This window comes from Symsagittifera roscoffensis, chromosome 3 (genome assembly GCF_963678635.1).
Source record: "Symsagittifera roscoffensis chromosome 3, txSymRosc1.1, whole genome shotgun sequence".
In the NCBI taxonomy this organism is placed as follows: Eukaryota; Metazoa; Xenacoelomorpha; order Acoela; family Convolutidae; genus Symsagittifera; species Symsagittifera roscoffensis.
Window position 1 is genome coordinate 53,362,333 of NC_087064.1, and position 12,908 is coordinate 53,375,240.

Consider the following 12,908-nt stretch of genomic DNA (forward strand, 5'->3'; position numbering starts at 1 on the left):
TTTGAACAGATTTTAGCCGCCCCGATGTGAGCAGTTTTTTTTTATTTTGTTCTCGTTCTGTCAACTAAATGTATTTTAATCATATTGATCAAATTGTTTGTTAGTAATGTTCTCTGTTCTCTTTTTTCATTTTCAGTCATTTGCATTGATTTTTTTTTCACTGATAGTAACTTCTTTTACCAATGATGGTAATGACAAGACCAATGCGGTGATTATCAACAAATGAGCTTTGTTTATAATTGACAGGAAAAATAACAATGTACATTGGTCCTTTGGCGACGAATGTCTTTTTCTAGACTATTTTTGTATATGATTCTGAATATAAAACAGTTCCATGAGCAAAATTAGCTAATTATTTTTTTGGTAATAATCCGCTCCTTTCTTCTGTAACCTCAAGCTTTTACCCAATATTTCATACATAAAATGTATTTTGACGCTCTCTGATGCTTTTTAATTGCTTGCAGGCCGTCTGGGGCCGTCTGGGCCAGTTAAAGTGATTAAGGGTGTTTTGTTGCGTGAATGTCAGCAACATTAACCCAAGCCGGAAAAAAGCGAAAAACATGGCATGCAGTTGTTAACATGGCATGCAATTCTTAATTCCAAATGAGTTAAAGACTTAATTCGCAACGTGAAACTTAAAATTTGGGTTTTTATTAACCTTTGAAATATAATATTTGAAAATTATGAGTCTGAAATCTGTATTCAATTAAGACAATGCTAAACTCCCACCTACCTAACCCCCTCCATGAGTCCCTCAGTTGTATGTTGTTCTGTGTTTTAGTGGAGGGTCGCCAGCTGGCCCTGGACATCCCACACACCCTACTGATCAGCATTGTCATCTACATATCCGTATTCGATGTCATCATCAGCATGATCCTAACCACAGTCTTCGAGGTAGGCTTCATACATAAACACGCTATACTTCCATCTGCGTATCAATTACTCGTTAATCTCTAAAAGCCGTTTTTTCTTGTTTTTAAAAAGATTTTTATCAGACTAACAAATTTGTTCAGCTTAGTATCTTAAGAGATGAGTTGCGTTTTGCAGCTTAAAAAATTGTAAACAATAATCGCCCAAGGCGAGGTTTTAGACTTGTGCTGCGAGAGAAAGGATCAAAAGTGTGGTGCGAGAGGGGGAAAAATTGTTCGAAACAGATGAGCTATCTTATCATAGGGGTCGGTTTTTTGGTCATTTCTTGGGGGTCGGTTTTTCGAAAAATTTTGCGGATCTTTTTTTAGGTTGACCAATTTGATTTTCCAAGCTATCCGAAAATACTATAAGGAACTTATTTTGCCAAAAAAACTTCTGCACCGCTGGCAAACTATTCAAAAGATAGGCCAAAAAATTTGGCAAACTGAATAAAGGGGAGGGGGCGGTCGGTGATTGAGAAAAAGACAGATAATTTAAAATAGTTGTCTTTTCCAAAATCAGCAAAGTGGAGAAATAATTGAATGTGTCTCTACCAGGAAATGTGCGGGTTATTTTCTGGTTACTTGACAGGGCTACATGACATGGCGCAACCAGCAGATCACAAAAAAAAACGTTAAAAAAACGACGGTTTTGGCAGAAAGCAACTCAAAAACTACCGTTCGAATGAACAAAATTGACTACAATAAAACAAATGGCACTGTTTGCCAAGAGGACGGTAAGCCCCACCGATTTGTTGCAATATATATATAAAAAAAGTAACACCATCAAGCGAAGAGGACAGTAAATCTCACAAATTTGCCTCACCGCTTGTTCTTTGCAAATTAACACAGAGAAAATAACTTCAAATTTAATTTTTTTTTCAACGAATATCATTTTCACAATTCCAATCATCAATTTATTGCCGAAAACAAATTTCGAGAACTATCTTTTGAAATACTTTGAAAAACACCCAACAGAAAACTCGAAAAGTATTTAGAAAAAAACTATCGCATAAACCAAAAACACTGATTTTTTGCCCCCTGAATACCAGAAAGAGAAAAGCTGTTTATCTCGCGAGAGAAAAACATTGTCTGCTACCAGTGCCGCACGCAAAAATTTTTGGACGTTACGAGCGATGGATCCTGGGCTTTATCTCAGCATAACGAAAAACTTTGATGGATTGCCACGCCGACTTGGGTGTAGCATTTCTGCAACGATAAAAAGCTTTAGAAAATTTGTTGAAATTGGAACAGTTATTTGCGATTGTGAAAATGACAGATAATTTACAATAGTTGTTTTTTCCAAAATCAGCGAAGTGGAGAAATAATTGAATGTGTCTCTACCAGGAAATGTGCGGGTTACTTTCTGGTTACTTAGGGGCTACATGACATGGCGCAACCAGCAGATCACAAGAAAAATGTTTAAAAAAACGACGGTTTTGGCAGAAAGCGACTCAAAAACTATCGTTCGAATGAACAAAATTGACTACTAAAAAACAAATGGCACTGTTTGCCAAGAAGATTGTAAGCCCCACCGGTTTGTTGCCCTATATAAAAAAGCAACACCATCATGCGAAGAGGACAATAAATCTCACAAATTTGCCTCACCGCTTGTTTTTTGCAAATTAACACAGAGAAAACAACTTCAAATGGAATATAGAACATAATAGTGCTTTCAAAAAGGTAATAAACTTAGTGGCGGAAGTCATCGAAAACAAACACTTTGATCAAAGCTTAGAAACAAGAGTAGTTTGCGACGCTTCAACGTTTGATTTGGGGGCGGCATTAGAACAACTCTTGTCAGAGGGTTGGTTTCCCATCTTACGAAGAAAAATATTCAATTTATACGTTGAAAATATTACGGGTAGTTTGGGCCGTAAAGCATTTTAAGCAAAAATCATATGGTAAAATGTTCACAATCATGATGGATCACCTAGCCCTGCTAAGCGCACTGATTGTATCAGGTAAATCAAAAACGGGTCAATCACGACTTGCTCAGTTAAAACACCGCTTAATGCCTTACAGTTTCAAAATAAAACATTTGGTGGGACAAGCAATGGGACTAATTGATTACATTTTACACAACCTAGTCAGCCCGGCGCTACCAGCAAGCAATAATGATGAAGTATTTACAGTTGCAAAATTAAATATATTCATTTGAAAGCTTGAGAATTTTAGATTGCTTAATGGTGATTAACTAGCCAATAGGAGAGGAGCATGGATAGACTGCCTTGAGATCTGATCTAAACAACAGAGAACATGGACATCCCAGAAAAAGCTAAAGTGATACCTGAGTGCTCCAGAAGGGGAATCATACCACAAGAATTAGCTAGAAACATCGAGGCGAGACTAGAAAAACAAGAGCAGAAAAGGAAAGTGAGAGAGATAAGAACAATGGAATCCCTTATACGCAAAGGACGGAATGCGCGAAACTAAAAATCAGCCAATCCGATTTCAGTATTCAAAATTGGGAAGAAAGCGTGAAACTCTCAAACAAACTAAACATTTCCAAAGAAATCATAATATTGACGGAATAAAAAACGGCAGAAAAATGGAAAATTTGCCTATTGTCCCTAGTCGCCGACAATTTGGAACATCTCTGACACTTAAAATGTTTTGTTATACAAGAAAAAAATATCTAAACACCGTATTTATTACAGATGTGTCAATTCTAATTGCAAATCAAAAATAACTAGAAATATTTCTATCAATTTATTGCGCAAAAAAAATTTCGAGAATTATCTTTTGAAATACTTTGAAAAACACCCAACAGAAAACTCGAAAAGTATTTAGAAAAAAACTATCGCATAAACCAAAAACACTGATTTTTTGCCCCCTGAATACCAGAAAGAGAAAAACTGTTTATCTCGCGAGAGAAAAAACTGTCTGCTACCAGTGCCGCAAAAATGTTTGACGTTACAAGTGATGGATCCTGTGCTTTGTCTCAGCACAACGAAAAACTTTGATGTATCGCCACACCGACGTGGGTGAAGCATTTCTGCAACGTGAAAAGCATTAGAAAATTTGTTGAAATTGGAACAGTTATTTGCGATTGAGAAAATGACAGATAATTTACAATAGTTGTTTTTTCCAAAATCAGCAAAAAGGAGAAATAATTGAATTTGTCTCTACCAGGAAATTTGCGGGTTACTGTCTGGTTACTTAGGGGCTACATGACATGGCGCAACCAGCAGATCACAAGAAAAATGTTTAAAAAAACGACGGTTTTGGCAGAAAGCGACTCAAAAACTATCGTTCGAATGAACAAAATTGACTACTAAAAAACAAATGGCACTGTTTGCCAAGGCACTGTTTGCCAAGAACATAATAGTGCTTTCAAAAAGGTAATAAACTTAGTGGCGGAAGTCATCGAAAACAAACACTTTGATCAAAGCTTAGAAACAAGAGTAGTTTGCGACGCTTCAACGTTTGATTTTGGGCGGCATTAGAACAACTCTTGTCAGAGGGTTGGTTTTCCATCTTACGAAGAAAAATATTTAGTTTATACGTTGAAAATATTACGGGTAGTTTGGGCCGTAAAGCATTTTAAGCAAAAATCATATGGTAAAATGTTCACAATCATGATGGATCACCTAGCCCTGCTAAGCGCACTGATTGTATCAGGTAAATCAAAAATGGGTCAATCACGACTTGCTCGGTTAAAACACCGCTTATTGCCTTTCAGTTTCAAAATAAAACATCTAGTGGGACAAGCAATGGGACTAATTGATTACATTTTACACAACCTAGTCAGCCCGGCGCTACCAGCAAGCAATAATGATGAAGTATTTACAGTTGCAAAAATAAATATATTCATTTGAAAGCTTGAGAATTTTAGATTGCTTAATGGTGATTAACTAGCCAATAGGAGACGAGCATGGATAGACTGCCTTGAGATCTGATCTAAACAACAGAGGACATGGACATCCCAGAAAAAGCAAAAGTGATACCTGAGTGCTCCAGAAGGGGAATCATACCACAAGAATTAGCTAGAAACATCGAGGCGAGACTAGAAAAACAAGAGCAGAAAAGGAAAGTGAGAGAGATAAGAACAATGGAATCCCTTATACGCGAAGGACGGAATGCGCGAAACTAACAATCAGCCAATCCGATTTCAGTATTCAAAATTGGGAAGAAAGCGTGAAACTCTCAAACAAACTAAACATTTCCAAAGACTTAATATTAATATTTACCGAATAAAAAAACGGCAGAAAAATGGAAAGTTTGCCTATTGTCCCTAGTCGCCGACAATTTGGAACAGTTCTGATACTTAAAATGTTTCGTTATAGAAGAAAAAAAAATCTAAACACCGTGTTTATTACAGATGTGTCAATTCTGATTGCAAATCTAAAATAACTAGAAATATTTCTATCAATTTATTGCGCAAAACAAATTTCGAGAATTATCTTTTGAAATACTTTGAAAAACACCCAACAGAAAACTCGAAAAATATTTGGAAAAAAACTATCGCATAAACCAAAAACACTGGTTTTTTGCCCCCTGAATACCAGAAAGAGAAAAGCTGTTTATCTCGCGAGAGAAAAATATTGACTGCTACCAGTGCCGCAAAAATTTTCGATGCAAAAATTTTTGATAGAAAAAAAATATCAAAAAAAATCTTAAAACGTGTCAATCACGATTTACTCGGTTAAAACACCGCTTATTGCCTTTCAGTTTCAAAATAAAACATTTGGTGGGACAAGCAATGGGACTTATTGATTACATTTTACACAACTTAGTCAGCCCGGCGCTACCAGCAAGCAATAATGATGAAGTATTTACAGTTGCAAAATTAAATATATTCATTTGAAAGCTTGAGAATTTTGGATTGCATAATGGTGATTAACTAGGCAATAGGAGACGAGCATGGATAGACTGCCTTGAGATCTGATCTAAACAACAGAGAACATGGACATCCCAGAAGAAGCAAAAGTGATACCTGAGTGCTCCAGAAGGGGAATCATACCACAAGAATTAGCTAGAAACATCGAGGCGAGACTAGGAAAAAAAGCAGAAAAGGAAAGTGAGAGAGATAAGAACGATGGAATCCCTTATACGCGAAGGACGGAATGCGCGAAACTAAAAATCAGCCAATCCGATTTCAGTATTCAAAATTGGTAAGAAAGCGTGAAACTCTCAAACAAACTAAACATTTCCAAAGACATATTATTAATATTGACCGAATATAAAAACGGCAGAAAAAGGGAAAGTTTGCCTACTGTCCCTAGTCGCCGACAATTTGGAACAGTTCTGATACTTAAAATGTTTCGTTATAAAAGAAAAAAATATCTAAGCACCGTGTTTATTACAGATGTGTCAATCCTAATTGCAAATCCAAAATAACTAGAAATATTTCTATCAATTTTTTGCGCAAAACAAATTTCGAGAATTATCTTTTGAAATACTTTGAAAAACACCCAACAGAAAACTCGAAAAGTATTTAGAAAAAAACTATCGCATAAACCAAAAACACTGATTCTTTGCCCACTGAATACCAGAAAGAGAAAAGCTGTTTATCTCGCGAAAGAAAAATATTGTCTGCTACCAGTGCCGCAAAAATTTGTTGATGCAAAAATTTTTGTTAGAAAAAAAATATCAAAAAATATCTTATAAAACGGGTCAATCAAGACTTACTCGGTTAAAACACCGCTTATTGCCTTTCAATTTCAAAATAAAACATTTGGTGGGACAAGCAATGGGCTTAATTGATTACATTTTACACAACCTAGTCAGCCCGGCGCTACCAGCAAGCAATAATGATGAAGTATTTACAGTTGCAAAATTAAATTTATTCATTAGAAAGCTTGAGAATTTTAGATTGCCTAATGGTGATTAACTAGGCAATAGGAGACGAGCAAGGATAGACTGCCTTGAGATCTGATCTAAACAACAGAGAACATGGACATCCCAGAAAAAGCAAAAGTGGTACCTGAGTGCTCCAGAAGGGGAATCATACCACAAGAATTAGCTAGAAACATCGAGGCGAGACTGAGAAAACAAAAGCAGAAAAGGAAAGTGAGAGAGATAAGAACGATGGAATCCCTTATACGCGAAGGACGGAATGCGCGGAACTAAAAATCAGCCAATCCGATTTCAGTATTCAAAATTGGGAAGAAAGCGTGAAACTCTCAAACAAACTAAACATTTCTAAAGACTTAATATTATTATTGACTGAATATGAAAACGGCAGAAAAATGGAAAGTTTGCCTATTGTCCTTATTCGCTGACCATTTGGAACAGTTCTGATACTTAAAATGTTTCGTTATACAAGAAAAAAATATCTAAACACATGTGTTTATTAATGATGTGTCAATTCTAATTGCAAATCCAAATTAACTAGAAATATTTCTATCAATTTATTGTGCAAAAAAAATTTCGAGAATTATCTTTTGAAATACTTTGAAAAACACCCAACAGAAAACTTGAAAAGTATTTAGAAAAAACTATCGTATAAACCAAAAACACTGATTTTTTGCCCCCTGAATACCAGAAAGAGAAAAACTGTTTATCTCGCGAGAGAAAAAAATTGTCTGCTACCAGTGCCAATAAAATTTTTGGACGTTACAAGTGATGAATCCTGGGCTTTATCTCAGCACAACGAGAAACTTAGATGAATTGCCACACCGACTTGGGTATAGCATTTCTGCAACGATAAAAAACTTTCGAAAATTTGTTGAAAATGGAACAGTTGTTTTTGCGATTGAGAAAATGACAGATAATTTACAATAGTTGTTTTTTCCAAAATCAGCAAAGTGGAGAAATAATTGAATGTGTCTCTACCAGGAAAGACGCGGGTTACTTTCTGGTTACTTAGGGGCTATATGACATGGCGCAACCAGCAGATCACAAGAAAAATGTTTAAAAAAACGACGATTTTGGCAGAAAGCGACTCAAAAACTACCGTTCGAATGAACAAAATTGACTACTAAAAAACAAATGGCACTGTTTGCCAAGAAGATGGTAAGCCCCACCGATTTGTTGCCCTATATAAAAAAAGCAACACCATCATGCGAAGAGGACAATAAATCTCACAAATTTGCCTCACCGCTTGTTTTTTGCAAATTAACACAGAGAAAACAACTTCAAATGGAATATAGAACTTATTAGTGCTTTCAAAAAGGTAATAAACTTAGTGGCGGAAGTCATCGAAAACAAACACTTTGATCAAAGCTTACAAATAAGAGTAGTTTGCGACGCTTCAACGTTTGATTTTGGGCGGCATTAGAACAACTCTTGTCAGAGGGTTGGTTTCCCATCTTAAGAAGAAAAATATTCAAATTATACGTTGAAAATATTACGGGTAGCTTGGGCCGTAAAGCATTTTAAGCAAAAATCATATGGTAAAATGTTCACAACCATGATGGATCACCTAGCCCTGCTGAGCGCACTGATTGAAAACTTTGATGTATCTCCGAAGTTTTCAATCAGTTTTTTGCCCCCTGAATAACAGAAAGAGAAAAGCTGTTCATCTCGCGAGAGAAAAATATTGTCTGCTACCAGTGCTGCAAAAATTTTTGACGCAAAAATTTTTGATAGAAAAAAAACATCAAACAATTTCTTAATACGGGTCAATTACGACTTGCTCGGTTAAAACACCGCTTATTGCCTTTCAGCTTTAAAATAAAACATCTGGTGGGACAAGCAATGGGACTAATTGATTACATTTTTCATAACCTAGTCAGCCCGGCGCTACCAGCGAGCAATAATGATGAAGTATTTACAGTTGCAAAATTAAATATATTCATTTGAAAGCTTGAGAATTTTAGATTGCTTAATGGTGATTAACTAGGCAATAGGAAACGAGCATGGATAGACTGCCTTGATATCTGATCTAAACAACAGAGAACATGGACATCCCAGAAAAAGCTAAAGTGATACCTGAGTGCTCCAGAAGGGGAATCATACCACAAGAATTAGCTAGAAACATCGAGGCGAGACTAGAAAAACAAGAGCAGAAAAGGAAAGTGAGAGAGATAAGAACGATGGAATCCCTTATACGCGAAGGACGGAATGCGCGAAACTAACAATCAGCCAATCCGATTTCAGTATTCAAAATTGGGAAGAAAGCGTGAAACTCTCAAATAAACTAAACATTTCCAAAGACTTAATATTAATATTGACCGAATAAAGAAACGGCAGAAAAATGGAAAGTTTGCCTATTTTCCCTAGTCGCCGACAATTTGGAACAGTTCTGATACTTAAAATGTTTCGTTATAGAAGAACAAAATATCTAAACACCGTGTTTATTACAGATGTGTCAATTCTGATTGCAAATCCAAAATAACTAGAAATATTTCTATCAATTTTTTGCGCAAAACAAATTTCGAGAATTATCTTTTGAAATACTTTGAAAAACACCCAACAGAAAAAAACTATCGCAAAAATTAAAAACACTGATTTTCTGCCCCCTGAATACCAGAAAGAGAAAAGCTGTTTATCTCGCGAGAAAAAAAATTGTCTGCTACCAGTGCCGCAAAATATTTTGGACGTTACAAGTGATGGATCCTGGGCTTTATCTCAGCACAACGAAAAACTTTGATGGTTCGCCACGACGTGGGTGTAGCATTTCTGCAACGAAAAAAGCATCAGAAAATTTGTTGAAAACTGAAGAGTTATTTGCGATAGCACATTTAAGATTGCGCCTCGACCATTTGATCAAACTTATAGTTTTGCGTATCAGTATTCAAAATTGGGAAGAAAGCGTGAAACTCTCAAACAAACTAAATTTGGCAAACAGATTTGAGGGGAGGGGGCGTTCGGCGATTGAGAAAAATGACAGATAATTTACAATAGTTGTCTTTTCCAAAATCAGCAAAGTTAAGAAATAATTGAATGTGTCTCTACCAGGAAATGTGCGGGTTATTTTCTGGTTACTTGACAGGGCTACATGACATGGCGCAACCAGCAGATCACAAAAAAAGCGTTAAAAAAACGACGGTTTTGGCAGAAAGCAACTCAAAAACTACCGTTCGAATGAACAAAATTGACTACAATAAAACAAATGGCACTGTTTGCCAAGAAGACGGTAAGCCCCACCGATTTGTTGCAATATTAATAAAAAGCAACACCATCAAGCGAAGAGGACAGTAAGTTTCACAAATTTGCCTCACCGATTTTTCTTTGCAAATTAACACAGAGAAAACAACTTCAAATTTAATTTTTTTTCAACGAATATCATTCTCACAAACCCAATGATCATTTTATTGCCGAAAATAAATTTCGAGAACTATCTTTTCAAATACTTTGAAAAACACCCAACAGAAACTCGAAAGGTATTTAGAAAAAAAACTATCACATAAACCGAAAACACAGATTTTTTGCCCCCTGAATACCAGAAAGAGAAAAGCTGTTAATCTCGCGAGAGAAAAAAATTGTCTGCTACCAGTGCCGCAAAATATTTTGGACGTTACAAGTGATGGATCCTGGGCTTTATCTCAGCACAACGAAAAACTTTGATGGATCGCCACGCCGACTTGGGTGTAGCATTTCTGCAACGAAAAAAGCATTAGAAAATTTGTTGAAAACGGAACAGTTATTTGCGATGGCACATTTAAGATTGCACCTAGACCATTTGACCAAACTTATAGTTTTTGTGCGATTTTTTGGAGAGCGAAAAATTGCCGTGTGTTGAGCGCTTATCATAGGAAAACAGCAAAGCCAGTACGAAATCATTTTACCGAAGTTGCAAGAAAAAAATTTTGAAATTTTTCGGGATCTTTTTTCTGAAATGATGATTTCGGACTTCAAGATTGGATTTATTTCGAAAAACAAGAAGTTTTACCCGATACAGCCCATTATGGTTGCTGTTTTTATTATACCCAGGCCATTTATCGTCGATTTTAAGCCCTAGAATTGACTCAAACTCACAAAAGAAATCAAAATTTCAAAATTTTTCGCGGAAAATTTTTGCCATGGGGTTCGTTTCTCAAAATTCAGTAGCAAGTTACTACGATCGACAAAGCCAAGGTAACCAATCGCTTGCTAGTGGTTTGCCAAAAATTATAGATTTTTTTTAACTCATTTCCAATTTTTGATTTGAAATTTTTGACATTTATCAAAATACAATAGAATGTAGACAACAAACTCTACAATTTACGAACTACTAATATCTGCGAAAGCTGGCATTCAAGTTGGAACCGAGAAATTGCCCGTGTCAGGCCATCCTTGTGGACGATAATTTTTTCCTAAAATTTTAGAAAAAACGCAGACTGTTTTTTTTCCTCCAGATTTGAACGAGGCGAAAAACCGACAGCACAAAAATTCAAATGGCGGCAACTGAAAGCAAAAATACGCATATTAGAAAAACTCATATGAAACTGGTGTAATAACTCTGGATTAGTATTTGAACAATATGTCTATTGTTTCTCGAAATTTGCAAGTTTTCTGCTATTTGTTTTGGTATTTTTTTTTAAGATTTAAGATCATTTATCCACGAGGGATAGGACCAACATACGAGCTGTACAGCTCATCACGGCGAACCGCTGTTGTACCCTGCTTAAGAATTACATGCAATTTTTTTTGGTTATTTTTCTGGGCTGGGTAATGTTGCCTCACCCTCAAGCAACGAGCACGGATCATGGTGGGCCTCTAACATCCGACCTTTCGATTGAGAGGCGGAGACGTAACCACTTCACCACTGCTCCCTAAATTTGTATATATTATTCAATTTCATTCGATATGTTTTTTATCCAATTTTGGCAATTGACTCATTCTTTTAATTGACTTTTGTTTTTTTTTGTTTAACCCGGCCTACAAGGCGAACAATTAACACAAACCCCTTCCGGCCCAGAAACACGAGGGAGGTAATTGAAACGAAAATCACCGAGTAAATCAAAATGAAACGGGAGGCCCTAAGAAAGAAAAATTATCCCCATACAAAAGTGGGTCAGGCTACAGCAAATACAAGAAAAAAGTATTTGACCTGGGTACCCTGGAAAAAAACACAATCAAGAGGTCTCCATTTGAGAATGGAGGTTCCAAACAACGCAAATAAAGGGCACAACCAATAAAACGCAAACAACTGGCACAAACAAAGAGCACAACAAAATACCACAGCCCGAAACGGAGAAAAAAAGCGTTCAAACGGATAAACAAGCAAAAAACGAGAGATAAACAAAATAGAAATAACGAAAAGCGACCCCAGGACCAAATCATAAAAACTAGCCTCAGATGAGGCGAAAAAAATCATTAAAGAATCTACAAATAATCCCATCCGTCCGTTCCAAAAGCACATGGACAAGCGTCTAAACACGACACTATCAAACCTAGCAACAACAAATAACCAAAACAATCGAAGTTGGGCAACGTACAACTGAATACGATTTTAGACAAGCAGAACCTAGAGAGACCGCCGCTGACACCAGAACAGAAACACGACAAAAACTATTGGTCGGAAATCGAGGCACCCAAGGAGAAAATCCCGTAAATCATTAACTTCGATATCAAACAAACCGGAGATATAGTTTTGGCTACTAAGAAAATTAGCTCCGCCAGAGAACTAAGACAAAAAGTACAAAAATAACTCCAAAAAAGAGATTAACAAAAACAAACTAGCGACGATAATGAGGTATCGGGACAACAAAAACCACAAGAATCAGCACGTGAGACGAAGCCGATAACGGAAGACGAACAAGAAGCAGGAATACAAAGCAAACAAGATCAAAAATCTTGACACCAGAGAAGACGGTCGAAAGAAAAAAAGAAAGAAAGAAAGAAAGAAAGAAAGAAAGAAAGAGAGAGAGAGAGAGAGAGAGAGAGAGAGAGAGAGAGAGAGAGAGTAGCAAAACCTTCATGTTATTCATTTATGCAATTGATTACATTTACCTCTACACTCGCAAAATCTGAATTCGTTGTACGACAGGTTTCTCACAAATTTTCTGCTTGAAAAAAAAATCAGAAGTAGCGTAGCCTTGAGCACAATTTGTGAAAAAAAACACAACTAAATCAGTAACCGGAGAAACAATCGAGAAACTAGAAAGAAACAAAAAGAGATCAAAGCTT

General features: G+C 36.3%; 1 protein-coding gene across 1 annotated transcript in view; it reads left to right on the top strand.

Annotated features, from left to right (window-relative positions):
- LOC134842824 (uncharacterized) overlaps positions 1–12,908 on the top strand; it is a 44,586-nt gene that overhangs the window by 25,801 nt on the left and 5,877 nt on the right. Inside the window, exon 2 of the mRNA XM_063859321.1 lies at positions 782–894. Coding sequence (XP_063715391.1) covers positions 782–894 — 113 coding nt within the window. The remainder of the gene's footprint in view (positions 1–781; positions 895–12,908) is intronic.